This window comes from Rhinolophus ferrumequinum, chromosome 6, assembly GCF_004115265.2.
Source record: "Rhinolophus ferrumequinum isolate MPI-CBG mRhiFer1 chromosome 6, mRhiFer1_v1.p, whole genome shotgun sequence".
Taxonomy (NCBI): Eukaryota; Metazoa; Chordata; class Mammalia; order Chiroptera; family Rhinolophidae; genus Rhinolophus; species Rhinolophus ferrumequinum.
This window is the reverse complement of record NC_046289.1, coordinates 71,899,320-71,927,134: the sequence shown is the minus strand read 5'-3', so window position 1 is coordinate 71,927,134 and position 27,815 is coordinate 71,899,320. Positions and strand designations below refer to the sequence as shown.

Genomic DNA, 27,815 nt, shown 5'->3' with positions numbered 1-27,815 from the left:
ATGAACTTCAGGGATCCTAAAATAGAGCAAGTAGGTTGGCGGCTTCCCTCTCCTTTCTGTCTGATGAAACACTAGTTCCCATAAATATTTCTTCCTTGTCTTACAAATCTATTTCTTTCTTTCCATTCCTGTTATTCCCATACATGAAGTCCTTGTCATTTATATCTAGTTGAATACCCTAGCTTCTAAGTGATCTGTTTCCTAAGTTGAATGTATCACCCCCATCCATCCCATAATCCATCTCTATTACCCCACATCAGATTAATTTTCAGAAAACTATTTTTTATCCATTATTGCTGCTCAAGAACTTCTGCTCTATGGATCTTTGACGCCATAAACCTTTTTGCTTATCGTTTAAGGACCTTCACACTTGACCCCATTCTACCTTACCAAACATAAGTCACCTCTCATCAACATTATTCTTCATCTGGGGCCATAATGGCCTAATCACTATGCGCTTGAGAGGCTACCTCATAGAGGAAAGAGCATAGCCTTGGAGTGGAATGACTCTGAGTTAGGATTTGAGTCCTAGATAAGTCGTTTACTAGCTGGTTGGCCTTGGGTAAGTCACTAAACATCTCTGAGCTTCAGTTTTTTCATATATACAGTGAGGACAATATTTACCCTATAGTATTGGGGGATACTACACGGGAAGTACCTTGCATAAAGTAGCTACTATTCTATTCTTCAAAATAACTTGTGCATTTCTGCCCCCAAACTTTCCTGTATGCTCTTCCTGGATAGAATGCCCCTCTCTCCTACTCAAATACTCCATGGTTGCACTCCTTATAGGGTGGTTCACCCTAGGAACAAAAGCCTTTTCCTCCTCTGAATTATACTAAGACAATAGTTCCTAGCTTGTTTGGGCTGCAGCCTACCTGGGTGAGGATTTCTGAATTATTGCAAGGGCTCCTGGAATCTATATGTACATAGAAGATTGACTGTTAATGAACAAAGAATTTGCTCTGCACATGCAGGTATATCACTATATACATAGAATTATCAGAATACTGTACAAACTTACTTGAAAGTATTGCTGAATTTATGGTTTGTCTCTATCAGGGGATACTCAAACCGTGATGTGGGAATGGAAATCTGAGCTCCCACTCGACAAGGTTGGGGAACTATTGCCTTAGGATTTATTGTCTAAACAATTCATCTTATATAAAGATCATTTTTCTTTTCTTTTTTTTTTAAAGATTTTCTTGGGGAAGGAGAACAGGATTTTATTGGGGAACAGTGTGTACTTCCAGGATTTTTTCTAAGTCAAGTTGTTGTCCTTTCAATTGTAGTTGTGGAGGGCGCAGCTCAGCTCCAGATCCAGTTGCCGTTGTTAGTTGCAGGGGGTGCAGCCCACCATCCCTTTCTCGGAGTTGAACCGGCAACCTTGTGGTTGAGAGCCAGTGTTCCAACCAACAGCTATCCGGGAGCTCAGCAGCAGCTCAGCTCAAGATGCCGTGTTCAATCTTAGTTGCAGGGGGCAGAGCCCACCATCCCTTGTGGGGAGTCCAACGGGCAACCTTGTGGGTGAGAGCCCACTAGCCCATGTGGGAATTGAACCAGCAGCTTTCGGCTTTAGAAGCACAGGGCTCCAACTGTCTGAGCCGCCAGGCCGGCCCAAGATCATTCTTTTTGACTTTTTCTCTCTTTATACCTTCTCTCAACTATTTGAACATAAGCTTCTAGAGAGAGTATGACTAGCCTTCACACTTCTTTGAATTCCATCTATACAGTGGCATGCCTACACAGCTTCTGCTGTCGCTTACAACTGTCGCTTAGTTGAAGGTATAGTTTGAAGCTGCTTCTGGATCAAGAAAAGAAAGTTAGAGAGGTTACCCTTGTTGGGCCACTTACACCAGGGCTGCGCTAGGACCTGCCCTGACAGAAAGTAACCTTATCTTAGGGCAGAAGCAGCCTCATTTCTGCCTGTAGCAGGCCGAGACCCCTAGGACTAGGAAGCAAACAGATCCTAGTGGAAATTTCCCACCTCCGGCCTGCCCCTGCGTAGGCCCCTTATCAGGTTCCCCCTGAGTCATCCTGACCTAGAGACGAATTTAGATGCTGGAACCTCCAGGTCCTTCCCTCCCCCACTCCAAGTAAGACTACTTTAGACACATCAGAGAAAGCAGCAAACAAAAGTTCTCACTCTAGACATTCTTTCTCCCCGCGTTTCAGGAGGGCTGGTGAAATCTGTCTTCTCTCCTTTATGTATTAGATCTAATTCCAGCAGATTTTCCTTGTCCAGGAGAGAGTGTTAAACTGGCATCCAGAGGGGAGAAAGGACTAGGCGAGGAGGAGTCAGAGTGTCCAGCTTCTGTGCCAGTTTCTGGGGGAAATTGTTATGAAGAGAGTGGGGGAAAGAAGTAGAGGAAACCTTGGGTGCATCAAATTAGGGAATGTAGGGGGGTCCTTTAGATTTGGGTTATTGAAAGCTGGGTTTTATCCTGACCAGTTCTCCTACTCTGGGTTACCTCCTCTCTCTTAGCCCCTCCTTCTTTCCAATAGACCCTGCCAAGTGGGGATGAAAGGGGCATTGATGTTCCTTGGATGGGAGGGGGATTGTGGGCGGTGAGGGGGGCTGTGGGGGGTAGTTCCCAGGCAAGAGGGTAATTTGGGGGTCTTGGGGGGGGGCAGTCTGTACTGGTGTTGCAGTTGGCAGCTTTAGTTCCATTGGCCATTGTTTCCAACTGGCCTGGCGCCCAGCCCCCAAATGGCAACTCAGGAACCGGGCTGAAGGAGAATGGGGTGGGGACCCTGGGGGGAGGGGAGCTGGAACGGTTGCAGGTGGGGAGAAATTCAATCTGGTTTCCTTTTGCCTAAGACAACTTCGAATTCCCTTGGCCACATAACTATCCCATTCAAGGAGGCCCGCCTCTTAGGAGCACAGGGAGGGTGCATCTAGGTAGGGGGATGGCAGAGCAAGTGAGTCCAAGGCAGCAAACCCACCCATACCCTCCGAGAGACGGAGCAGTCCCTGAGAAACCGTCGCCTGGGCATTGCGATTCAGCTGGGCCGAGCTGGTCTCACCCTCCTTCTTTGGGCCGGACTAGGAGGGGTTAGCGCTGAAGCCACAGGGTCTCTTGAGTCCCAGCCCGGGACACTGCGTCCTCCCCAAGCCCCCACTCCACCCCCGCAGAGTTAACTCCGCCTCCGCGCCTGTTTGCCCCAGAGTCAGAGCCCCTGGGGGGGGGGGTCCCTGGCCCCTCCCCCACCCCCCTTGGGGCCTTGACCTGGGAGTCCCCGTTGGCCATCCTCTTCCCCCCTCTTGCGATCTCCCTCTATTTATAGCGGCCCCCCGCATTCCCCGCCCCCCCCTCCCCGCCTTGTTTTCCAACTTCTCTAGGAGCAGCCGGACAGCAGGCAACGGGACGCAGCACACAGAGGAGGTACCAGGACCCTGGGCGCCCCGGAGTTGGAACTCCTGCTTCCTCGAATGCCCCCCTTCCCCACTCCGTGCTGGCACACCTGCCCCTCCCAGCTGGCGAGACCCCTTCCTCCTCAGCGACGATCCCCACCCGTCTTCTCCTTCCTGAACCAGGCTCTCTTTTTCCGGGCGGGCGGAGTCGAAATCGTGGGTGTCAGCACCCTGGGTTCGTCTCCCGCTACCCGTCCCCACAAATGAGTCTGGGGGCGAAGGAAGGAGCCACAGTGCGATAGGCAGACCTAGGTCACGGGTGGGGGTGGTGCTGAGGGCGGCCTGGGGATTCCCCGTAGGACTAAGGGATCCCTGCACACCCCACAACCCCCTGGTTGCGAGGGGATGTGTGGGGAGCGCGAGCGGAGACCGGAAGCACCCACAGTTTGCTTTTCTTAGAGTTTCCCTCCACTGCCCCTGCTCCGCACAGTCCCCCTCCCGAGCCGCAGACAGCCTAGAGCGGGGTAAGGGGGGGCGTGTTTACTGGGGGTCTGGGGCGGATCCGCGGGGAGCTGTCGGCTGGTGGGCGGGCTGGGGCGGGCCGGGGGCGGGTCTGTGGGGAGCCCGAGTTCGGGCGGGCCGGAGAGTCAAAGGCAAGTGAAGGTGGAAGCCGCCGCGGAGGCAGCAGGTAGGGGGAGGGGCAGGCGAGGGGCTGCAGGGCCTGGCTGGCGCCAGCCCGGCCGGTGGGCGGTTTGATCCTAATCTCTGGTAGCCGACCGCTGGGGGAAGGGGCCCGCAAGGAGGGGGCGCTGGGCTGCTGCGCACAAAGACAGAGCTTCGGCGGGCAGCAGGGCGTGTTTGGGGCGTGCGCGAGGTGGTGTCCAGGGTCCAGGCCGATGGGTGCCCGCCGCGCGAGGATGTCGGTCCCCACGCGGGCGGGCAGCATAGGGACCAGTCCTGGGTACTGGGCCCAGTCAGTCCCATCCCTCCGATCCATCTTTCCCGGCTGGCGCTAGGCCCTTGCGGGTCGTCAGTCAGGGGAGGCTGGGAGGAGATTGTGGGACCGCCCTCCTCGCCTTTCTCCACTCGCGGGACACACACCAAGACTGGGTGGAGGAGAGAAGAGAAGGCACGAGGCCTTTTAAATTATTTTTTTTTAAATGGCGGAGGGAAGCAGCTATGCTCTGCTACCCTCATCTCACGAGAGAGCTCACGAGTCAAAAGTTGGGGATCCCTAGTCCCCACTTCTAGTTTGCAAATAGGAAATTGAAGCCAAGAGTAGTACTGACTGGGCCAAGGTCACACCAGTAGTTGAAGAGCCCGCGACTAGAATCCAGAGGTTTTGACACAAGCCACGCTCCTTTCTCCACATCAGCACTTCCTTCTTTCCTGGCTCCAGCCTGGGCTTGATACCTGCTCTCCGTGTTGCCCCTCAGGCCCTTCCAGCCTGTATTGGTTCTAGCCGAAGCCTAGAGAAGACGTCTTCACTGGAATCAGGGGTGCAGATGGGGGAGGGTTAGTGACCTGGGGAGGGTTGGTGATTGAGGTAGTCCAGGTCTTGGCCGAGGCTTTCTGTCCCTAAAAGACCCAGAGTCTGTCTCCCAGGTCATTCACCTCATTCCCTTGTTTTCTCAGACCCCAGAGCCAGAAGCAGTGAGAACCCTGACCCCTAACCCCACTGCATCCAGCCAATAGGAGCCCAGTAAGTGACCCCACCCCCAGGCTGCAGGCTCTTGACTGTGTTTGTCTGCAGGCATACTCTGCTCCTCACTGGCCCCACTAATGTTGAATGTATGCTAATTTATTCACAGGGGGGAGGGACAGCCTTGGGAAGAAGGGAAACTTTGGGTTAGTTGGGCACAGATGTCCCTTGTCCCTCTTTTCTTGTTTTCCCCTCCTCCTCTTGGTCATGTTACTCAGGTCATTTTTAGCCCCTTTCCTTTTGAGCTGCTGACCTTGGGGCTTTAGTTGAAGGTTACAGTCAGTTGTGAACTTGCAGTACCCTCCCTTAGTATTTTTGGAGTACCCAGTCACTGAGCCACGATTTCACCCCCTACCTAACTGGGAGTGTGGGGTGGCCCTTTAATATAACTGGACCTGCAGTTGCTGCCCCACCCTGATATTTACATCCAGAATAGGGAGGAGGGTCTGGAGGTGTGGGTGTTGAGGGGAACAGTGGGGATGGCCAGTTGGAGGAGAAGTGCTGTCCTCGTTCTTTTTCCACAACTCCTCCTCCCAGTGGCCTGGACATGGAGCTGGGGCAGGAAAGGCTTTCTGAGTCCTGGAGTCATCTTCAGCTCCTGGGGCCACCTGCACCCTGCATTGTCCTGTCCTGAGAAAGGAAGCAGGTATTCAAGGAGATGTGGGAGTGTAGAGACAACCTCCCCGATCTCAGTGTTTCCTTACCCTGCCAGGCCACGATGGCGGAGCTGCAGGAGGTGCAGATCACGGAGGAGAAGCCGCTGTTACCAGGGCAGACACCTGAGGTGGCCAAGGTTATTAGATACCCTCTGATTCCCAGGCCCGAATTCCAGACCTCCAAGCATCCCCTTCATTGCCTACCTTTCCAAATCCATAATCTCATTCTAACCCACACCCCTACTTTCTTCACCTGTGCCCAAGTTTCTCTCCCCATGTACCACAATTTGGAGTCCAGGCCTTTGTCATGGCACTGTACTAATCTTCATCCTTTCCATGTCTCTTGTTGTCATCTCTTTCTGTCTTTGATCTCTCTGTCTCTTCACCTACCTCTCTTTATCTGTGTCTGTCTCTCCATCTGTGACATTACATGGCTGTGTGTTTCCGTGTGGATCTGTCTGTGTGTGTCTCTCTCCAGGAGGCTGAGTTAGCTGCCCGAATCCTCCTGGACCAGGGACAGGTAACAGCTTGGGGCAGTCCCAGGGTGGGAGGAGGGGCTCTCCTCTCCCTCAGGAAAGAGAGGCCCTCCCATTACCTGACTCTTCTCTCTGCTTCCTTCTATTCCTGTCCTTTCCTATCCCCGTCTCTCCCCTTTCCTTCCCTTTTCGCTTTTCAGAGTTCCTTGATGCTCTCCAATCTTTCATTCTTCTCCACGCTCAAAAATCATCTTCCACTGTCATATTTACCTAAACTAAATTATTGCTGAACCTGTTTCTAATACAGTGGTACCTTGGTTTTTAAATGTCTCTGTTGACGAACCTTTCGGTTTACGAACACTGTACGTTTTATGGATCTATGGTATGATTAGATAGTAAAATTCATGCTAAATTCGCAGTTTTAGGGGTCTGGATTTTAAAGGTTTGGAATGGATTAATCCATTTTGTATTACTTTCTACGTGGAAACTGTGCCTCGGTTTTCGAACGTTTCAGAACTTGAACGGTCTTCCGGAACGGATTATGTTCGAAAACCTAGGTGCCACTGTATTTTGTTCCCTTTTGCTCTCTTTGCCCCTCCCCCCACACCAACTCCCCAACTTTTATGGAGGTCCCCCTCCTGCCTCTTTTCCTCTCAGTAACTCCTACCTGATGGTGACCTATTTTCCTGCAGACTCACTCTGTGGAGACACCTTATGGCTCTGTCACTTTTACTGTCTATGGCACCCCCAAACCAAAACGTCCAGCGATACTCACCTACCATGATGTGGGACTCAACTGTAAGGATCTTCACTTCCCCTCCCACCGCTTTTGGGAAGAGGCTGGGGGAAGGGTCCGCATGGGCAGGAAGGGAGCCATGTGGCGTGTCAAGGAGAAGTTCTCTCCTAGTCTGACTGTGGCATGAAAGAAAGAGGGTGGGTTCTGACTTGGGGACACTTTCCCCTGTCTGATTCTACTGTTGGGTGATGGGAATTCTCTTTAGATAAATCTTGCTTCCAGCCGCTGTTTCAATTCGGGGATATGCAGGAAATTATTCAGAACTTCGTGCGGGTTCATGTGGATGCTCCTGGGATGGAAGACGGGGCTCCTGTATTCCCTGTGGGGTGAGAATTAGCTCCCTTCCTCCTCATCAGACTGTGAGGTACAGGGCAGATGTGGGGAAGATTGGACCAGGGGAGGAGGAAAGGGAAGGCAGTGGTGATTCTGCAACAGGACGAGGAGGACACCCTGAGGTGGGGACAGTGGGGGCAGGTTGGTATTTTCCTTAACATTCCTCTCTTCCCCAGATACCAGTACCCGTCTCTGGACCAGCTTGCGGACATGATCCCTTGCATCCTGCAGTACTTAAAGTAAGAAGCCTGGGGATCCCTTCAAACCAGAGATCTGTTTTCAGCACAAGGTGGCCCTTAAAACTCCTATGTCCACCAGGGTTCCTGTGCGAGTTTTGGTCTCCGGCTTAGATGTATCCTTCCTTCTCTATGCTGCCAACCTGATTGTTGAGAGGAACGAGAATGGGTTTGGAAAACTGACTTGAGTCAGCCGAGTAGCCCTAATAGAGGACAGAAAAAGGAAGGGGCTATGTGAGGCCCTGCCTCAGGCTGAGGAGGGATGAGAAAGCTAGAGAGGAAGAGGAGGGGGTGACATAATCGCTGAGGAACCAGACAGACCTGTCTGTCTCTGTTCCTCTGTTCCTCCCACTCCCCCTCCATACGCACACCTGGGAGCTGGGAGCCCTGTGTGCAAATGAGAGTGGGAGCAGGAGGGGAAAGCCCGGCAAGGCCTCCTTGGTATGTACATGGGGCACTGATGACTCCTGGGCTCTGTCCTTGGCTTGGCTTTTCCTGGATACCAGAGCCCCAGGCAGCTCTGGTTCACCTCTTTGGCTCTCTGGAACCCCACTCTTCCTGTTGTTCACTGAAGTTTTTTTTTTTTTTTTTTTTTTTTTTTTTTTATATCTTGCTTAGAGTTCCCTCCTTCGCAGTCCCTTCCTCTAGAGGAACCAGGAACTAAAACAGAACAAGTTGAACTAGCTCCTGAAAACAGAATGGACAAAGAGTTAGCTAGGAAGACAGTATCTGGTGTGTTGGTGGATGGGTGTTTCTTTTTAAGACACTAACTCTCCAAGAGAGAGCTGGAGAAAGACTTTAGGGTCCTACACTAACTACCAATGTCAGTTTTTGAGCTCCTTGGCAGGTCCCTTTCTGTCCTTTGTGCCTGTGGCTTTTAGGAAAGAGGGTGAGGAGTTTGGAAAGTCAAAGTTTTGGACATCGGGGCCCATTAGACATACTTTCCCTTTTACAGTTTCTCCACAATAATTGGAATTGGTGTTGGAGCTGGAGCCTACATCCTGTCACGATATGCTGTAAGATATAAAAACCACCCGATGAGGGAAAGGCAGGTCTAAGGCCCATGGCAGGCTGATTAAGAGAGTATTGTTTGCTAGTGTGTGTTTGGCGGGAGGACATGGGTGGCAGGGTGGAGAGGGAAGCCCCGTGGCAGCCTAAGAGTGGGTGGACCTCAGTGGGGAGGGGAGACGGCCATGCACCGCCTCTGATTTCCCTTCCTTCTGCTGCCCTTCAGCTTAATCACCAGGATTCAGTCGAGGGACTTGTCCTCATCAACATTGATCCCAATGCCAAGGGTTGGATGGACTGGGCAGCCCACAAGGTTTGGAGGGGCCTGTGTGCTGAGATCTAGGGTGGGGGTTCTCTTGTATGGGTCCAGTTAGGCTCTACCAGTATAACTGATTGGCCTGTGAACTTCAAGGAGGGCGGCATAGAGCAGGAAAGAAGCTGTGTCACTTTGCCTGGGTCTCTTCTCCCCATAATGTCCTGAGCTTTCTCACCTGCCCTTTCCTTGTAGCTTACAGGCCTTACCTCTTCCATTTCGGAGATGATCCTTGGACATCTTTTCAGCCAGGTAAGTGGTTGTGGAAGATGGAGGAAGAAGAGGGGACCAGCAGGGACTTGAATGCTTGGGGTGAATTCTTTAGCTGGGACAGGATATGCGGAGGGAAGAAGGCTTGTCTCTTCACATCCAGTAACTTGTTGGCTTCTCTTCCCAACCCTGAGTTTTCTTTCCTTTCTTTGCTTCAGGAAGAGCTGTCTGGAAATTCTGAGTTGATACAAAAGTATAGAAATACCATTACACATGCTCCCAATCTGGAGAACATTGTACTATACTGGAACAGCTATAACAAGTGAGTGGGCAGTGTGTGTGTGCGTGTGCATGTGAAAGCAATGTAGAAGCAGTGGCTGGGGTGATGGGGAGGCAGACAGGAGGAGAGGGAAGGCCAGAAGGTACACGGTGTGCAAGGAGGGCGGGATTTGCTGTGCACCTGGAGCATCTGCAGGACAGGCCCAGAAGGAGGAATTGTGAGGCGCTGTCCCCCTTTCTCCTATTTCCTTCCCTTGCAGTTTTCGGTTCCCAGAAGTGAGATGATGGTCTGTCCTGTGCCCTTCCTCCCATTCACCCCACTCTGACCAGGGACCTGGGGCACAGTGTCTATAGGGATGGCGCTTGAGGCCTGCCTGTTATCTTCCCCTTTGGTTCCCACTTTTAATCACCAATATTTGATTGTAGTTTCTGGCAGGAAGATAGCTTCCTCATGGGGGAGATACTTTATATCTGGATGGATAACATTGCTTGCCTAAAATTCCTACTTCTCTTTTAACCTCCCTCTAGCCGCCGAGACCTGAACTTTGAGCGTGGAGGTGATATCACTCTCAAGTAAGACTTTAAGAGCTAGAGCTTTGCCTCTCTCCCTGGATCTTCCCTAGGTGCTTATATCCTTTAGAAGGAGAGTCTTTTGCCAGGCAATTTTCTTGTCCCCTCCCACCCCATCCCAATTAACAAATCACTACCCACTAGGTCTTCTGCCTTTGACTCCTCTTGGTGAGGTCAGAGGAGCCAGACATTTTTCCAGCTGCTCTTCTGGGAAGGAGGTGGGGGAGGGAACGCCAGGGCTCACCACCTCCTCCCCGACACTGTGCCTCTAGGTGCCCTGTGATGCTGGTGGTAGGAGACCAAGCACCCCATGAAGATGCAGTGGTCAGTGGGGAATTTGGGGGTGGGTGAGGGAGGTTTGGAGTCCTAGGGTGGTGGTTAAGAGGGGTATCTTGCCAAGAGGCAAGCTCAGTTTGGGACAGGGAGAGTAACTTTGGTACGTGAGAGATTGATTTCTGGTAAAAAGGAAATGGGTAGGGGGCTGATAGGAAAGGAACTGGGGTCTGGGTCCGTGGGTCCTTTGGACGGGAGGGGCCGCAGGGACTGTGACCTCATTCATTCAACTTCCTACTTACTCCAGGTGGAATGTAACTCCAAGCTGGACCCCATCCAGACCTCTTTCCTCAAGGTCAGTCACCCTGCTCCATGCCCAGCCTGACTCCTGTCCAGAGCCATAGATCCTGAATCCTAGATTCAGCTTCTAGGCCGAGGCCTCCAGGGTCCTGCCTGGGAGCAAGTGCAATGCACGAAGTAAAAATAGAAACACAAACAAACAAACAAACAAAAACCAATAAAACAAAAAACCCCTACGGGGAAGCAGGGAAGAGAGACCCTTTTCTGCCTCCCAGCCTGGCTCACTTTATTCATGTGTGTATCACTTTTTTTGGGTTGGCTCTCTCCTGAACAGATGGCCGACTCCGGAGGTCAGCCCCAGCTGACTCAGGTGAGTACCCCTGCCATCCGTGGGATGGGATATTCGTGGCACTGGACTATACACCCTTTGCCATACAACCCATCCCCAACCTGCCAGGGCCTGGGGCTCCAGCACAGCTCCTAACCTCACCTCACTGTCTCCCGATCCTCTTCTTACTTCCACAGCCAGGCAAGCTGACCGAGGCCATCAAGTACTTCCTGCAAGGCATGGGCTACAGTGAGTATGGGGGTCAGAGGCTATCATGAGGACGAGGGATTGCTACATAGGAGGAAGGTTGGCCACTGAGGGGAGGAAGCATTTTAGGCTAATTCCTGGACTTCACCACCATCTGCCAAATCAAGCTCATTGACTCCCTGGTCCTGTTTGTAACTCTCGTCTCCACCCAAGCACCCCACTCTGAGTTACCTCCTCTCTGACTGCCTACTTATCCTTCTCTCTCCACAGTGGCCTCCTCCTGCATGACTCGCCTGTCCCGTTCTCGCACAGCCTCCCTGACCAGTGCGGCATCCTTTGATGGCAATCGGTCCCGCTCTCGCACCCTGTCCCAGAGCAGCGAGTCTGGGACTCTCCCTTCAGGGCCCCCAGGGCACACCATGGAGGTCTCCTGTTGAGTGGCCCTTGTTGCCCTGGTGTGGGACCCACCCTCACCTCCCCCAGCACTAACCTGGGAGGTGCATAGGGCACTGGGCCAGAGTGAGCAAGGGAAGATGGGCAGATCATGTGGGGACATGGCCTTGATCTTGGATTGCTTCCCTAACCTTGACCTCTAACTTGTGATTCCTCTCAGCTGAGAGAGAGATCCTAATATCTCTTAGGGACCCGGACCCCTAAATGATCCCTTTCCCTCATTCTTGTGTTAAGGCGGAGAGGGCACGTGTCCCCTCTCCCTAATCTAGGTGTCTGTAGAGGAGGGATAAGAGGCTGCTGTAGGTGTCCATGGTGCCTCCCCCAGACTCTCCCTACTCATCCCATTGCAAGGGTAGGGCTGGGTCTCCATTCACCAAAGCGGACATGGCTTCTCATTAACCCTTCAGGTCTCTGAAGGGTATGGGCCTAAATGAATGTGTCACGGGAGGCTTGCTGCTGGGTTAGTTGTCCTCAGGATGTGAGAGAAACATCCAGTGTGTGAATAGAAGTTGGACTGGGAGGTGACGGGCAATGAACAAGTTTGAGGAAAGGACTGGAGCTGAGGCAACAGGAAGGGGCCTGGGGCCATTGGCTGCACTAACTTTGGTAGCTATCGAGACAGAGTGTGTCTAGAGTGGGAAGCGGGTGGGAACCAAGGGCTGCTTGGGGCTTGGCATAGGAGTGGAAAGGGCTCCCTTGGGGCTCTGACCACGGTGTGTTATGTGTGGAAGGTGCTCTCCTGTCTCCCACAACTTCTGCTGTAACAATAAACTGTAGAGGAATCTGATCACCATTATTCTTTGTCTGAATATGCCTGCATCGTGCCCCTTTCCCACCCTCTTCCTGACCAACTCTCACATTCTCTTCTCAAAGGGACATAAGCCAGGGGAGGGGGCCCCTAGAGCATAGACACTTCACAAAATGTGACGACATAATACCTATTCAGTAGATTGGTGTTGTCCTTGATATTGGTAGTAACTTTAGGTCTTGGGAGAGGAACTACTGAGATCTTAGAAGACTTCCGTATCAGATACTGAGAAATGCATAGGATTTCAGAGATGTCACCAACGTCATGATCTTAAAGCCGGAAGTACAGAAAGCTGAAGTGCCCAAGGACATCTCGTGACCCACCTTCCTGCAGGATCCTCCAGGGGGTCACCTGGATTCCATTTTAGGCGACCCCAGGGCGTTGGGGGTCAGTACAATAAGCAGACCAGGACTCATCCAGTTACTAGCAGGGATGGGTTGTTCATAGTTGATCCCAATCTAAAGACTCCTTCAGATGAGTCCCAGCAGCAAGGAGGATTTACTCTTCCCCAATGAATCCAAGAATTTGGGGAGTTAGACTGTGTCGTTCTCTGAGAAGCTTTCAAGTATGAATAATAATCATCAAGAGGACTTGATATTTTGTGGCTGTTGCAGGCTGATTCTGGGGCTCTTGGGGCACAACAAGTAAAAATGAAACGGTACTTTATAGCGTTATTGGTCGGAGGACTGTGGGTGGAATATTACAAGGTCATTTGCCAGATTATAGAAACCCCACAGGCAATTACACACTTTCCTCCGTGAAACTGAGCTGACGACTAATGCAGCTCGATGTCCAGAGCTGACACGCTGACAGGGAAGTAGAGCCTAGAAGATGTTCGTGGTTCTTGAGCATTTCATCTCTCTCAGGGCTGAGTCTTGTCAATGCAGTAGGTGAGGATCAGAAAGGGTGCGGCTGTTGGGTGACCACACGCAGGGTAGGCAGCAGGTGCTTAAACACCACACTAAAGAAAAGAAACGACGAAATAGGAATCATTGGCTAACTAGCTCCTAAGTAAACAAAACATGAGGAAAAGGCAAAGAACTCCAACCAGCAGCGGCCTTGACTGTCAATAGCTGCGCCTTATGGAAGGGGAGGCAAGTCTTAGCACATCCACCTGCACAGATAACACTGCTAGCAGGGGAATCTTCAGAAGAGAGAGAGAACCTCATTTTTGTGCACAGACGTGAGTGCGTGATGTGTACCTGTCATGGAGGTGGTGTGTGAAATGGGTGGTGACCATGTGTGTCTCTCTGGTAGACGTCCCTACATAAGAAACCCAGAGTTAGGTGGAGGGAGAGATGTTCTCTGCTGGGAGCAAGGGTGGGGTTTGCTGCTCTTGTCTGACCTCTATTTTGTTGGTCCTAGACAATCCAGGAGAGCCCATGGGGACGCAGTGCCCCCCTGTGGTAGCTATGGTTCTTCCTAACTTTCCCCAGTTCCCAGTTCCCTTTCTAAATCTCTCATGTTCTTTGTGCTTCTACACAATAGATACATAGGGAGGGCCTGATTCCATGGCCTGTGGCTCCTGCCTACTCTCAAGGTCAGAGCTCAGAGGCTCAGAGGAGAGGTGGGGTGACTTCACAGAAGCTGAACCACAAACCCCACTTTTTGTCTCTGCTTCAGGCTTAGGCCTCCTGGTTCTCTCTTCCTCTCATTCTCAAGGAATGTGCTCCCCGACGTTAGGGACAGAAGTCCAAGAGAGCTAAGAGAGGATTCAATGGAAAGGAGAATAAGAAGGAAGAATATAGTGACGCGCGCCTTGTGGTGTCAGCATGAAAATTATGCTACTCATGAAGAGATTTTCAAGTGTAATTCTCTGAAGGCACACAAACAGTGGAACTGTAGCAGGAGGGATGGATAAATACAAAGTAAAAGCAGAATGCATTATATATTTGACATTCAATGAATCTAAAGATAGTAACTCAGAACAAAATTGAAATAAACAGGAAATAATCGAAACTGGAGTCTAAGCATCCTCACAGACTGGGGCCTGGGGCACCCCTGTGTGCACCCCTTTTGCTTCACCTTTGTGAGTGGCCATGGGCTCCTCCCATAGGTCACTGGGGGAGTGTGAGGGTGTCTGAAAGGTTGACACACCCACACGTACCAACTGACTCTAATTCTGGCCACTTCCTTGTAATTTGTCAACCAGAGCCAGGAGCCAGGGACTGAGTCCTACGGTGAGGGAGGCAAGACCCCGGAAAAGTGTCCTTCAGGGGAGGGGTGAAGTGGAACGAATTCTCTCAGAAGAGTTCACTGGGAGCTCCTCGAGTTTTGTTCCTGGTTGTATCTTATTCTCTGACTGACTGCCCACGCTGCTCCGGAATAGTTGCTAATCTCTGGTTTCTCTCTGATGCTGTTCCCCGTCTTCCTGTCTTCACAGATTGTCATCTTACAACTGCAGTACCCAAATCCAACCCTCGGGAGCAGAGGAAAGATGGGGAGCTCCAAAGGATTGCTTCAGAGAGCCATTTATTGGTGCAAAAATGGAAACCTGACTCTAGGTGGAAGGGCAATCGGAGGGCTCTTCTTCTGATGTCATTTTTTTCCTATTTAAATATATTAAAAAATGTGTGGGGTGTAGAATGAGGGGTGAAGGGGCACAGGGGTTAAGGAGACTTGAAAACTGTTCCACATAAATTCTCTTGTGACTATTCCAATGAGCTTCTCCTCTTATGCTTTTTCCCATCCTACACATCTTCTCTCCTATTTTTATTTTTCAACTCTCACGATTCTAATTGTTTTCAGTTACACCCTGTCTCTCAGGGCTAAATCAAGGTGTACTCCTGATTCTGGCTTCTAGTCACCACACCCCAGCTAACTCAGCTCTCCCTGCTGTCCTGTGGTTCTCGTGCCTGTGATTCATCTTTCCTTGTTTCAATCTCACAGAAAACTACACTCATCTTCTGCTCTCTTATAGCCCTCTCTGGCTCTTTGCAGGGGAATCCTATCTTCTGAAAATGATTAAGATTGTTCCTTTTCCTGATACCGATTTCTCTCTATGGAGCCATTCTCTAGCTTTATTCCAGCTTTTGATATAATATGGTTCGAACTAAAGATGGTTCCTGTCCTGATTGGTAAGGATCTTGGGAAAGAGAAAGGAAATGGTCATGGGGAGGAAAGAAAGCATTGGTGGCTGAAAGGAGAGGTGGCTAAAGGAGAATCTAAGGGTTCCTGGGCTGGGAGGAGGCAAAAAGGATGACTCATCTGCGCTTGAAATCTCCTGACCTCTGCTCATTTACCTCAACTGCTGATAGTATCAGTGACCCAGAAATGCATGCAGAGTCCCGAAGTCTGATGTACTTCTCCTCCAGTCTCTTCTCCCTAGTCATACATATCCTCTGTACCAGAAATAGCTCTCTAACCTCCATATAATCGTATCCCTTCCTATTTGCTCTTCCAAAGTCTGATCTACCTGCAGTGCACCAACACACATTTTTGTTCTTCGGCTTCTGTTTGGGTGTGGCCAACGAGAGACATGGCAGTAGATCCAAGAGTAGGAGAATGCAGGCATTCCTCTGGCTTCCTCCTTGTGGAGCCCCTGCAGGCTGGTTGTAGCCCACCGCCGAATGGCACAGCTTTCAGTGCATGGCTCTCTCGAGTTTCCACTAACTGTTCCTTCTCTTCAGCCCAGGTAATATCATCGCTCTTACCCAGCCGCAGGGTGTTAGCTGCTCCGTCCTAACCCTGCTCACACCTTCTGTATGCTCCCTTTGTTAAACTTGCTCAATGATTCAACGTGCTCTCTGCCTTCTCTAGACACCCTAACAGCTGGGCTTCAAGCCCATGGTCAGACAATTAAGTTCGCGAACTCATCCTAGAAAAAGTGCTACATACCTTATTGCTGAATATCACTAAGGTCACCTTCAAAGTACTCCCCTTGGGAAGCTATGCACCGACACCAGCGCCTAGTACACCCTTCAAAGTAATTTTGGAACTCTTTCTGAATGGCCTTCAGAGCTGTTGTCGTATTACCCTTGATGTCCTGAATGTCATCAAAATGTCTTCTTTTCAACATTTCCTTTATCTTCGGGTAAACAAAGATGTCATTGGGGACCAGATCAGGTGAGTAGAGAGGGTGTTCCAATACAGTTATTTATTTACTGGCTATAAACTCCCTCACAGACAGTGCCGTGTGAGCTGGTGCATTGTTGTGATGCAAGAGCCATGAATTGTTGGCGATAAGTTCAGGTTGTCTAACTTTTTTTTTTTTTTTTAACAGGACTTTATTGGGGAACAGTGTGTACTTCCAGAACTTTTTTTTTCCAAGTCAAGTTGTTGTCCTTTCAGTCTTAGTTGTGGAGGGCACAGCTTAGCTCCAGGTCCAGTTGCCATTGCTAGATGCAGGGGGCGCAGCCCACCATCCCTTGTGGGAGTCGAACCGGCAATCTTGTGGTTGAGAGGACGCACTGCAACCAACTGAGCCATTCGGGAGCTCAGTGGCAGCTCAGCTCAAGGTGCCGTGTTCAATCTTAGTTGCAGGGGGCGGAGCCCACCATCCCTTGTGGGACTCGAGGAATTGAACCAGCAACCTTGTGGTTGAAAGCCCAGTGGCCGATGTGGGAATCGAACCAGCAGCCTTCAGAGTTAGGAGCACAGAGCTCCAACCGCCTGAGCCACTGGGCCGGCCCAGGTTGTCTAACTTTTTCATGCAGCCTTTTCAGCACTTCCAAATAGTAAACTTGGTTAACTGTCCAGTTGGTACAAATTCATATTGAATAATCCCTCTGATATCAAAAAAGATTAGCAACATCGTCGCAACAAGTTTGTGAACTTATTTGTCAGACCTCATATAAGATGGGATGTACAGGTAAGGTAAAGGTGGAGAAGGTAAAGGTCAGAAGAGAATCTGTATATTGAGCTTTCCTTAGTCACAGAAACATGGGTTTAAAGCCCAGCTAGCTATCTGCTCAAGTTACTTGTTTCCTGCCTGCGCTTCCCTGGACTTACAATGGGGATGGTATCTACCTGACGGGCTTGGGGAGGTGAGATGATGCACGTGGAAGCAACAGCACAGTGCCCGACCCACAGCGATGCTGCGTGGAAACTATTATTATTATAACACAGGCCCTATTCTCAGTGTGCTGCGTGTGAGTGCGTTGAACACTGAAGGGAAGCAGGATAGGATGGTGCTTCAGGAAAAGTATTTCCTGAGTCAGACATCTTTATTTAGTTTCGCCTTTAGCTTGGCTTCTCACTGATCCCTGGGTGTATAAGCTGGGCTTGTGAGAAGGTTTGCATATCTTAATTTGTGGGGAGGGGAATGGAATGGACAGAGACAGAAATGAAATGAGACGAGAATAAAACTCAGGAGACTTTGCCCATGTTAAGGCCACTTGGGCTTCTACACTGACCATATCCAAAGGGGCAAAGTGGTGAGGGTGCCTGAGCTCACAGGGCACACCTTCTCTTTCCGTTTCTCCACCAAGTCTGAGATAGTCCTCCATCTCATGGGTCAGGGGGTGGGCAGCAGTCGTCCTGCTCCTCCTCAATTCCAGATAATCGGTTTCTCTATTGGTGCTGTTTTTAAGAGAAGCAACATTGCAGGCATTACTCAACTGAAAGACAAATGGTCCAGTGGGGTGGGGCCCGGGGCATAGCGGCAGGTAGGACAGGCAGAAGGAAAGCCACCACATGGCAGAGCCAAGTAACCACCCTCAGCATTCATCTGGCGCCTTTCTCCCTCTCCAAACACAGTGCTTCTTAATCCCTCAGCACAAGGAAGCTGGAAGGAAACAGAGGCTCAAAGAGCAATCATGCCCTCGAGGCCACACAGTGAGGCTCAGTGTGAAAAATAGGAACCAGATGAAAATAGGCTCCATCTCGCCTGATCTCCAGAGTCTGTTGGACATGCTGGGGACAGCTGACAACAGGTACTGGGAGTGGGGTGGGCGTGGTTAGTGTAGGGAACCACCTAGATCCCCATGGTTTCTGTTCTTAAACCTCTTCTCTAAATGCTGGGAACTCTGGCTCAATATTTCAACACCTGTAATGTTGGAATTTCAGCAATGCTCCCATATCCGGGGGGCATGGCTGCAATCGACCAAGTGGCTAGGGGCTCTGAATCCAGAAGAAAAGACTGTGTCTAACACTCACCCTTCCCACTCCCCACTCTACCTGGCAGCTCTTCGGCAACCCGGAGAGAGGAAGCACAGCATGCTGAAGGGAAGGGTAAAATGGACATTTTATTACACAAGATAGCAAAAACGGGACAAGAGTCAAATCTAGAGTGATGGTCTTTAAATCAGTTCTCCAATGTATAGGCACTCAACCTAAAATAAACATCCTTTTCTCAGTCCTGGGTGAGTAATGGGATCTCATGTAGGAAAAGCTGGGGACCAGTTCACGGGGATGATGCGTAGTGAATTGCACTTAAGTCTCGGGAGAGAAATGTCTGAGGGCCGAAGCCATTTGGGAGATCATTAGAAAGAGGTCCATCAGAAGTCAGGAATCTCAGGCCCACAATGCAATAAAGGCCATGAAGGCAAAACCAGCGGCCACACAGCCCCACTTGGCCAGAGGGGCCTCAGGGCCAACTAGCTCCCGGGGCAGAATTTCTAGGAAGGTGACATACAGGAAGGTACCAGCTGCCACACCCTCTAACACAGCCTGGGCTAAGCCTCGCCCCCCTTCGGAGTCTCCTGCAGCCACAGCCAGTCCTATGGCTACACCCAGGGGGGACATGAGAGCGAATGACAGAATGGAGAACGTGGCCCATCGTGTTCCAGTGCCTGCCTGCACCAGCCGCAGTCCTACACCAAACACCACGAGCCCCTTGTGAGCCAGGACAGCAACACAGAGCTGCACGGTAGCCACTACTGTCGTCTGCAGCCCCACAGCTAGACCTTCAAACACTGAGTGAAAGGAGAGTGAAAGCAGGAGGATGAGCGCACGGAAGGGACTACGTGAGGGTGAGGGGAGAGATCCATGGCTGTGGAGTCCAAGGACGTGAGCCCCACCGCACTCCTCCTCCTGCGTTTTTGATCCTCCAGCAGCTCCAGGACAGCACTGCAATGCCAGCGACTCCACAAGGAAGACCAAGAAGAAGCCCAGGGAGATGATGAGCTCTCCGTAGGGATAGTTCGTCTGGGAACAGAAAGAGGGGCTGTGAGATGGGAAAGGATGGAAGAAGAGCAGTGGATGGACGTGCGATGGCAGACTGAAGAGAATGGGAAACATGGGACTAGAACATAAAAAAGCGCTGGGGAGCGAAGCCCAGAGGAGATATGGACATGCGACAAGATACCAGAGGACCCAGGGACACAGTATCAGTAGGGTTAGAAGTACGGAAAAACAATGTGAAGCATGTCAGAGGGTGCAAAGGATGAGAGCAAAGCAGGAGCTCTGTCCGGGGTGTCGTACACCCGGAAGGATCTGGTCAACTCCTCTCCCCAGGGTCTGAGATGAGGAGCAGAGGGATTCCTGAATTCCTCACGATCTCCCCTCAGAAGTGTCGGGGTATGACAGAAGTCTCCGGTTTTCCTCACCCTCCAGGTAGGGGCTGGTGGGAGATACTTACATGATCTGAACTAGCATCATCAGAAAAATTTCCCTCACTCTCTGTCCTGTTCTAGGGAGAAAAAAACAGAAATTAGATCAGGCATGGAGCAGCTCAGCTTCCTGTCCTGTCCCTTCAGCTCCACTGATTTCCTTAAAGCCCAAGCTGAGCTGTTGTCATCATTCCACACAACACAAGCTGTCATCTTCCCTGTCATTCCACCCTGGTCCTTGGCTCCATCATTTTCCCCCTTCTTCTCTTGCTTCTGTTCAGCATTCTGGCCTCCCAAGTCCACGGCTCAGCTGCTCACCTGCATCACGAACTTCTGGATCTCGGATTCAATTCCCTCCAGGGCTTCAGCGGTCATGTGCATGAACCCTGCTCCCAGGAAAACACCAGCAGAAATGCAGCCCAGGAGGCTGAGGACCCGGCGGTGACGACCTAATGAGAAGCAGGAGTTACAATCCAGTTGGTGATGAGATGGACAAAGGCAACTAAAGAGCAACAGGCAGCACCCAACATCCCAAGCTTGGGGATGACGAGAGAATCAGAGCAAGGAGTCAGGAGAGCAGGATAGGGAAGTCAGACTTAGGTTATGGGGCAAGGATGAGAGAGGGCTATACCTGTGGCTCCCTCAATCTGGAACCATTTGACGCAGATGGGAATGAGGCCACAGACCAGGGTGAGAGCCAGCAGAGCAAACAGGCAGCCAATTTTTACTCCTAGTAATGGTTCCATCCTTGGGATACAGGATAAGCAGAGGCCTCCGAATAACAAATGGAGTTACAAACGTTGGAACAGGAGTGGTGCCTTAGGTGGTCCGAGCTGCAGTGTCCACTCCCGAGATTCTGGAGGCTGTTGTGATCCTCTGTTCTGGGCTGCCTCTGCTTATGCAGCCTTGCATAGCTGACTGGGGCCCTGCCCCAGCTTCCCGCCCTCTCCCTACAGGGAGGCCCCTCCCCTGGCTCACGCCTCCTGAACTTGGAAACCAGAAAGTCCAGACTCCCTGTCAGGCACAGCCCTGTGCTCTGTCTTCTCTCCTTCAGCTCCATGACTAATCCAAGGGCTGTGGACTGTCTTAGTTTATGCCTGGGGCTGGTCTAATGCAGTCTATGGTAGCTACTTCCCAGCTGTTTTGCGTTGGGGACAACCTGGTCCTGCATCACTCAGGACATTTGATCTAAGCCTTCCACTCCAACCCAAGTCTTAGATTGCTATGCTGATACCTGAACCGTACCCTTTCAGAGGGGATTTGGGGCCACTTGGGGGTAAGTAGGAGGTGGGGCTGAGGGGTGGTGCTGCCACCACTCTGTGAGAACTGGTAGATGAGGGGACTCCTCTTTCCCGTAACCCCGGAAAAATAGCTCCAGGTATGGAAATGTCCAGTGGGGCGTTGAGGTTTCCAGTATTACAACACTGATATTGTTACAACTTCTGACTGTGCCTGTTTCCTGAATGTACTGTGTTAGGACTGAGAGTTTTAATACAAAGAAAGTTGCTCTAGCTCTGAAACAGCAAGGCTAGGGGAAAACTGAGACATGAACCAAGTACACGGAAGGACCCTGCCTGGGCAAACAGGTGGGGATGAAGATGCAGTCCTGATGGGGATCACCTCTTGAGGGAAATGCATGAAGCAAACTCTGGGGGAGCTGATGACCCCTGGGAAAGACGAAAGGGAAGGACGGAGGGAGAAAACACTCGAGGCTCGGCAGCTGCTGGTCCCTTATTCAGGTGGCCTACCAGCCCTGAGACCTGCTGAGCCAGTTCTCAGAGCGCTGGGGCGGCTTTCCGCACTCCCGCAGTTACTTCCCTGGGAAGTCCTGGTCTCTGGGAGAAGCTGTAATATTCTTACTCTTACAGGAGCGGGTGAGCTTGAGATCTGGGTGGGAAGACACGCACTGGAAAGCTGAGGATTCACTTCGTTGCCGGGCAGACCCCCATACCTTTTAAGAATCACAAGATCCATTTCCATTCTTAGAAAACTTTTAATTGTTATTATTAAAACCTCAAACAAACAGACATGTAGGGTACCAGTGCTCCCATCCTGGATACCGGGTAGCTTTAGCCTTGGCAGGCACGATAGAAGAAAACTCAGGGTACACATCCTTGTCAGCTCTCAGGGGGATCTATAGCAGCGGCCGGAGGAAGCTCAGATGGTGTGGTCACAGGTAAAAGATCTCCCCAGGAGCTGACACGGGCACAGCGATACAAATCCCTATGGAAGGAAAGGTCAGCGTGGGCTGCAGGTTCCTGCCACCTCCCACTAGCTCTGGTCACAGTCTCTATACCTGCCGTGTCTGCGGGCTGTGATCACAGCATGCTGCATATGCCCATCTGGACAGCACAGGTGACAATGCACATGGCGTGGCCGTTGAAGGACAGGCTGAGTGATCCGGGGCCAGCGATTAGCCTCCTCTGGAGACCCTCGGGCAAGGATCACCATCGAGAACTTTTCCTCCTTTGGCTGCTTGTTCTAAGATAAGGACAGAGAGACTGCTTGGAAGAAGAAGATACGGGGGAAAATTTTTTTTGACCCTCATTCCTGCAGCACTTTCATATTCCATGTCATCCACATTCAGGCCCTAAAATCTCCAGGCTATTCTCTGAATTTTCTAACTTCTCCCACCTCCGATTCTTTCTCATCCTTCGTTCCCAGTCTATTTTCTCCCTGCTGCAACGCGCCCAGGGTACATACCCAGCTGAAGGGGATGGGGTGGTAAGCCTGGGAAAAGCTACAGGCGAGGGGCTCAGAGGCTGTCAACTGGGGACATGGAAGTTCATGAGGACACTGTAAACACACATAAAAGACACGCAGTGAGACAAAAGAACCATAGGTCATAAAACTGAAAAACTGGGAGTTAAATGGTCCGGGAGGGATAAGAGAGCACAGGAACGGGGGTAGGGAGAGCAGTGGAACCACTAAGAAACCTGATAGGGACACAAAGCAGTGGAGGGTGGCTTAGCTTTGCCCTCTCACTTGTCCTGCCACAGCTGTGCTCAGATCTTTGCGTGCTGGGAAAGGTGGAACTAATACTCACTGGGGCAAAGACAAAACCTGGTCGAGGGTCCAGAGGTGACTTCTCCTTTCCCTGAAATAAAAAAAAAATTAAGCTGAGCCAGAGGAGTCTACTCTTATAAGTCAATCTGTGCACTGTCAGTTGAGGACTCCTTTAAATTCAATTCTGGTATTATTAACTATGTTCTTTGAGTTAAGCTGGCTGCTTCTCTAATACTCCAAACAAAGAACTTTCTCTTTGCAGCAGGAGAAAGGCAGGAACTTGGCACATAGGATGGTGCTCTCCTTGTCAGCAACCGCCACTCTCAAACAAATCCCACTCCAGGACAACTAAATTGATGACCATACACTGGCTCATATAGCCCCAAAGAGATAAGGTTCTTGGCTCAGCGATGCCCTGGACCAGGGGTTGGCAAACTTTGTTTTGAAGGCCCTGAGAATAGGCAAAATCTGTTTCTGTCCCAACTATTCATCTCTACCGTTTGTAGTGTGAAAGCACCCATACACAAGAGACACTCAAATAAGCCTGGCTCATACGAACACAGGTGACAGGCTGGATTTGATCCACAGGCCCTAGTTTGCCAACCATTGCCCTATAGCCTAATGACTTCATAGGCCTACTACCCTGAGTCACCCTTACCATTGTATGACAGAGTCTCTTCAGTTTTCAAAGGAGTACCAGTAGTTGGTGACAGATAAGTGGGGAGGTGGGCGGAGAAGGGAAAGAACCTTACCTTAAGGACGAGGTCCCTGGCTTCCATGAGCAGGCAGTGCCCAGCTTTTGTTCCATTCTCCACCAGTATCTGTTCACAAAAGGGGAAACTGAGCAGAGGCCCTGAACTACATGAAAACATCAATGTAGCTCTGTAAGAACATTCACAGATGGAATAGTGGTCCTAAACGAAATGGTATTATATACAAGATGAGGATGGAGACCGTAAAAGAGGGACAAAGGATTCTGTGCAGGAGAAAAGAACGAAGACAAGCTCCAATGGACAGAAGGAAAGGCATGAAAACCATGAAGCTACTTTAAAACTTGAAGGGAAAAGGGGTTTCAGCTCACCAGAAAATTACTTGTCTTGCGCCACAGGGTTTGAACGACCTCAGCGCGCTCAGCCTTGCTGGGCAGTTCACTCAGGGAAAAGGCTGAGACCACCACATTGAATTGTACCTGAGGACCAAGACAGGGACACGACAGGCTCGACATCTCCCCTGCCAAGAGCATGACAGTCTAGCTCCCTAGATTTCTTCTGCTGCCTTTTCTCTTCTGACACTCACTGCTGGGTTGCAAAGCCGAGGACACACTTTTCCATCTGCCAAATTCCGCATTTAGCTGGCATACTCTACACATTGCCACTTGCCTTGGGTGATACAGGTAGAAACTGTCTGAAAAAGACACTTGGAACATAAGGTTCTCCAGATTCTGAACCACCTGTGGAGGAAAGGAGAGGTGTGGCAACTATGAGTGTATAGGTATAAACTGAGGTGATATCCTGATGAGAAACATGGCCCCGACAATAAAGGAAAATGCTAGGCGAGAGTGAGACGCAATGGGGTAAACAAACATTAAAAAGGACAGGAAGAATATTAGGTCACCTGTCCTGTTAATTTTACCCAACCCATCCATAGTCCAGCAAAGGCCTCCACCACCCTCTGCTTGACCATAATATTGGAAGGAGACCACACTCATCTTAACTTTTAGCCCACTCCTTTACTCCTGAATATAAAGTTATTTCTAGTATTACTTTGCTTTATTAACTCCTTCAACTTTGGAAAGTCCTTCCTTATAGCTCACCTTTCAGTAGCTTTTCTGCCAGATCCAACATGGCAGCCGAACTGTCCACACACATATATTCACGTATGCTCTGGCCCCAAATACTATGAGCAGCCCTAAGATGGCAAAATATAAATCAGCAGTTCTCATGACAAAAAGTCATTCTTACAAGAAATCCCTCTACCACCAACCCCACCCTGGGGAAACAAAGTGTTATATTAAAATAGTTGGAAAAACTAACAATGTTATTTTCTTATTTCATTTACAACTCCTTAAAGAAAAAAAAAGGCAGACTCAAACACTACTTGTAGACAAAAATTTTGATGATATACAAAACTTATGCCCTAAATTCCTTTCCTTTTTTATCTTTCTATACACGGTCCTTTTTCACCTGACATTTAAGTTTTGGCCTTAATTTATAAACCTTCTCATGCCTTGCCTAACCTGAGGGAAGAAACATTTTAGTTCCCAACTTTCCTATTCTTGATTCCCCAGTCTCTTGATGTTGGAGTGGTGTAAGCATGGCTCTCTAAAACTAGAATGTATAAAGAGAAAGATACTCACCAGGTGACAGACCCAGTACCCGATCCAAAGTCCATCAAGGTTTGTGGTTGGAACTCTGGAATTTGAGTCTGGATCTGAAGAAATATACAACACCCCACAGTAGGGTAAGCAGACTCTTATTTAGGGCCGTGGTAAATATGATTAGGAGACCAGGACAGAGGAGATGTGAATGTCTTTTGAGATTCAATTTAAATACTTTATAGAATAGGAAGCTCCTAAAACAGTGACTCTAAACCTTTCTTAGGTCACAAAATCCTTTCAGAGGATAAAGAGAGCCCCTTAAAAAAATGCACATGCAATGTCCCAAGAATCCTACCCCAGAAGACTACTTTATAAGGGAACCGATGGTAAAAGGGTTCAGGTTGGAAGCTGAGGGGCTTTCACCTCATGGAATGCCCTGGAGACTGCTGCAAAGCCACCATCCAGTCTTGCTGCCATATACACCAGGCTCAGTCCCTCATTGTAGCTGCCAGAAAAATCAGAGAGTCATGTCCACTGGGAAATAATCTCTATTCCATAGCTGCTTCTAGATTTTTTAGGAAATGAAATCTCTGGAAAGGGTTCTTCCATGTTATCACTTTCACACTACAACACAGGAAAAGTCCTGGGGAGCCTTAGAAACCAGGTAGCTTTTTCAAACACAAAATTGTGTAATTGTACTTCTCCAATTCTCCTTGAAAAGTCAAACTTTTCTTTCCTCTGTAACCCTTCTAGTCCCTCTTACCTCAGTTCTTGCCAATGGTAGGTAGTTTTACGCAGCGCACGCAGCACTGCTCCACGAAGTTTCTCCTCTGTCTGAGATGAGTCTGGGGTGAGAACAAGCACTGGAAGTGAGGACCTAGGATGAACAGGGCTCAGATCCAATATTTGAATTTATTGCCTGCCCATTCCGCCCCAACTCCTACCCGGGAAAAGCCTCAAAGCTTAAGGAAGCCAAACCTGGTGAGAATAACAATGACCTCCACCACTACCACTAGAGTGTATCAGACAGTAATTTGCCTCTAACAGCAGATTATTCAACTCAATTCACCCCATCCCACGGGTTTTGTTCTATACTAAAGGGAAGCGTGGTAAAGATGTACAAAATAGGATAAGGACAGTATTTTGTACATTTCCTCACTTCCCCAAAACTTAAGATTGTGCGTCTCTAATGTTCCTACACGGAGGAAAGGAACTTTAAGTCTCATGATAGCGTTCAGTTCAGTCCTATTTTATAGAGTGCCTACTATAAGCCAGGTACTGTGGGTAATACAGGGACTACAAGATGAATAACAAGCCGGGTCTGTAATATGAAGGAGCTCACAATCATGAAAATAATAACTTGACAAATTATACTTATTCTCCTGTCCCTCAAGAGGGGTTTGGCACTGGACAGGGAGCCATACAGGGGCTTTATTTCAGTTGAATAAAAACTTAGTCCTAATCCAGTGGATTTGTTAGGAAAAAAAACAAAGACCTAGATTTCAACAGGATATTAAAGCCCTCACTGACCTTCACCAAAGCCGGGAGGGCAATCTTTGGAATAATCTAGCTCCTCTTAGTAAGGCATCATTGTAATAACCGCCCAGAAAGTCAAATAAGAAACTGTAGTATCTATTTGAGAGACTAAAATTATTTCTGGCTCTTCATTTCCCATTGTTATTTCAATGTGACCTACTTTTTAGTTATTCTTAAACCCTACCTAGGTTTTCCAGGATTTTCTTCTCAAGATGCATAGCCCGCCTTTGCAATTCCTCTGGCTCTACGGGTACATGCCGGCTCCAGAGATAATTGGTCAGTGCTTGCACCTGCTTCTCCACATTGGGTATTGGATTCTCTATGGGCCAAAGATGAAAAGCGGCATCAGTTGCATGAAGGCCCAGTCTCCGCTTGCTCTCGAGCCTCCCTTTCCTACCGTTACTCACCGAGCAACAGTAACTGCGCGGTGTCAGCCAGTGCTTGAGGCAGCCGCACCCGCGGCAGCTGCCGGATGCCGGGGTGCCGGCGATGGGGCCTCTTCCCCAGAAAATCGGACTTGTTATCCACCTGGGATATGCCGGGCACAAGGGCAGCGAGAGCCTGCAAGCCGGAAAAGAAAAGCTGATTGCCGGGCAGGAAGAGAAGGTTGCGGGCGCTCGCTAAGGGAGGGGCTGCCGGGAGCGCTCCTCGGAGCAGACCCGTGTCAGAGCTCCAGTCTCTCCCAAAGCAGTGACAATAGGCACTCACCCGGGACTGCGGAGCTACACCAAGACCACGACGCCATCTGCCTAATGTGAAAAGACACCTCGGGCCGCTCCTGGTCGCCATGGCGCCGGAGGCGAACCGGAAACGGAAATGTAGATATCTGTGACCCTCAGTCTCACTCGCCCAGGCGGACATCCTCCCCGGAATGACGGCATGGGACAGTATCAGCCAATGAGGAGAGCGAGTGCATGCGAGTGGCCAATAAACAATCGATATGTAAATCACCTTGAAGTGTAAGAGTGCGTGGGTGGGACTTGGACGTCGCTGCTACAGGAACCCGCCGGAAGCGAGGTGGCCTCAAGGCTTCTTTGGGACTGGTCTCCGCATCCGAAAATTCAGGGGCGCGGGGTGATAGGGGGTGGTGGCGTGCCCTACCCTGGGTCTTTAGGAACGCACTGTAGACTGGCAGGCTGTTTTCTGGATGTGTTAACTGCCTG

General features: G+C 50.1%; 3 protein-coding genes across 14 annotated transcripts; 1 reads left to right on the top strand and 2 right to left on the bottom strand.

Moving 5' to 3' along the window:
- Positions 1 to 3,266: 3,266 nt before the first annotated feature.
- Positions 3,267 to 12,291, top strand: NDRG2 (NDRG family member 2). Of its 11 annotated transcripts, XM_033108261.1 has the most exons (18): positions 3,309 to 3,386; positions 3,815 to 3,879; positions 4,991 to 5,057; positions 5,770 to 5,850; positions 6,192 to 6,233; positions 6,882 to 6,987; positions 7,191 to 7,311; positions 7,495 to 7,557; positions 8,510 to 8,570; positions 8,789 to 8,875; positions 9,071 to 9,127; positions 9,304 to 9,407; positions 9,893 to 9,937; positions 10,207 to 10,258; positions 10,515 to 10,562; positions 10,842 to 10,877; positions 11,033 to 11,084; positions 11,313 to 12,286. In XM_033108261.1, the coding sequence occupies exons 4-18, from the start codon at positions 5,776 to 5,778 to the stop codon at positions 11,477 to 11,479; spliced, it is 1,116 nt and encodes a 371-aa protein (XP_032964152.1). In that variant the 5' UTR covers positions 3,309 to 3,386; positions 3,815 to 3,879; positions 4,991 to 5,057; positions 5,770 to 5,775; the 3' UTR covers positions 11,480 to 12,286. The 11 variants fall into 11 exon arrangements, with proteins under 11 accessions (XP_032964149.1, XP_032964155.1, XP_032964159.1 ...); XM_033108258.1 differs by lacking the exon at positions 3,815 to 3,879 and having other exon boundaries at positions 3,267 to 3,386; XM_033108262.1 differs by lacking the exon at positions 3,815 to 3,879 and having other exon boundaries at positions 3,314 to 3,590.
- A 5,432-nt stretch (positions 12,292 to 17,723) lies between these two features.
- On the bottom strand, positions 17,724 to 21,724 carry SLC39A2 (solute carrier family 39 member 2). Of its 2 annotated transcripts, none has more exons than XM_033109423.1 (4): positions 20,425 to 20,695; positions 20,112 to 20,242; positions 19,823 to 19,873; positions 17,724 to 19,389 (listed from the first exon to the last, which is right to left on the bottom strand). In XM_033109423.1, exons 1-4 carry the CDS (start codon positions 20,537 to 20,539, stop codon positions 18,757 to 18,759), a joined length of 930 nt encoding a protein of 309 aa, XP_032965314.1. In that variant the 5' UTR covers positions 20,540 to 20,695; the 3' UTR covers positions 17,724 to 18,756. The 2 variants fall into 2 exon arrangements, with proteins under 2 accessions (XP_032965314.1, XP_032965315.1); XM_033109424.1 differs by having other exon boundaries at positions 19,287 to 19,389; positions 19,823 to 19,868; positions 20,425 to 21,724.
- Positions 21,725 to 21,779: 55 nt separating this feature from the next.
- On the bottom strand, positions 21,780 to 27,513 carry METTL17 (methyltransferase like 17). The gene is made up of 14 exons (XM_033109422.1): positions 27,361 to 27,513; positions 27,060 to 27,213; positions 26,837 to 26,971; positions 25,880 to 25,961; positions 25,540 to 25,621; positions 25,156 to 25,229; positions 24,613 to 24,707; positions 24,179 to 24,249; positions 23,881 to 23,988; positions 23,552 to 23,620; positions 22,840 to 22,890; positions 22,497 to 22,589; positions 22,090 to 22,274; positions 21,780 to 22,016 (listed from the first exon to the last, which is right to left on the bottom strand). Exons 1-14 carry the CDS (start codon positions 27,511 to 27,513, stop codon positions 21,911 to 21,913), a joined length of 1,458 nt encoding a protein of 485 aa, XP_032965313.1. The 3' UTR covers positions 21,780 to 21,910.
- Between the last annotated feature and the right edge of the window lie 302 nt (positions 27,514 to 27,815).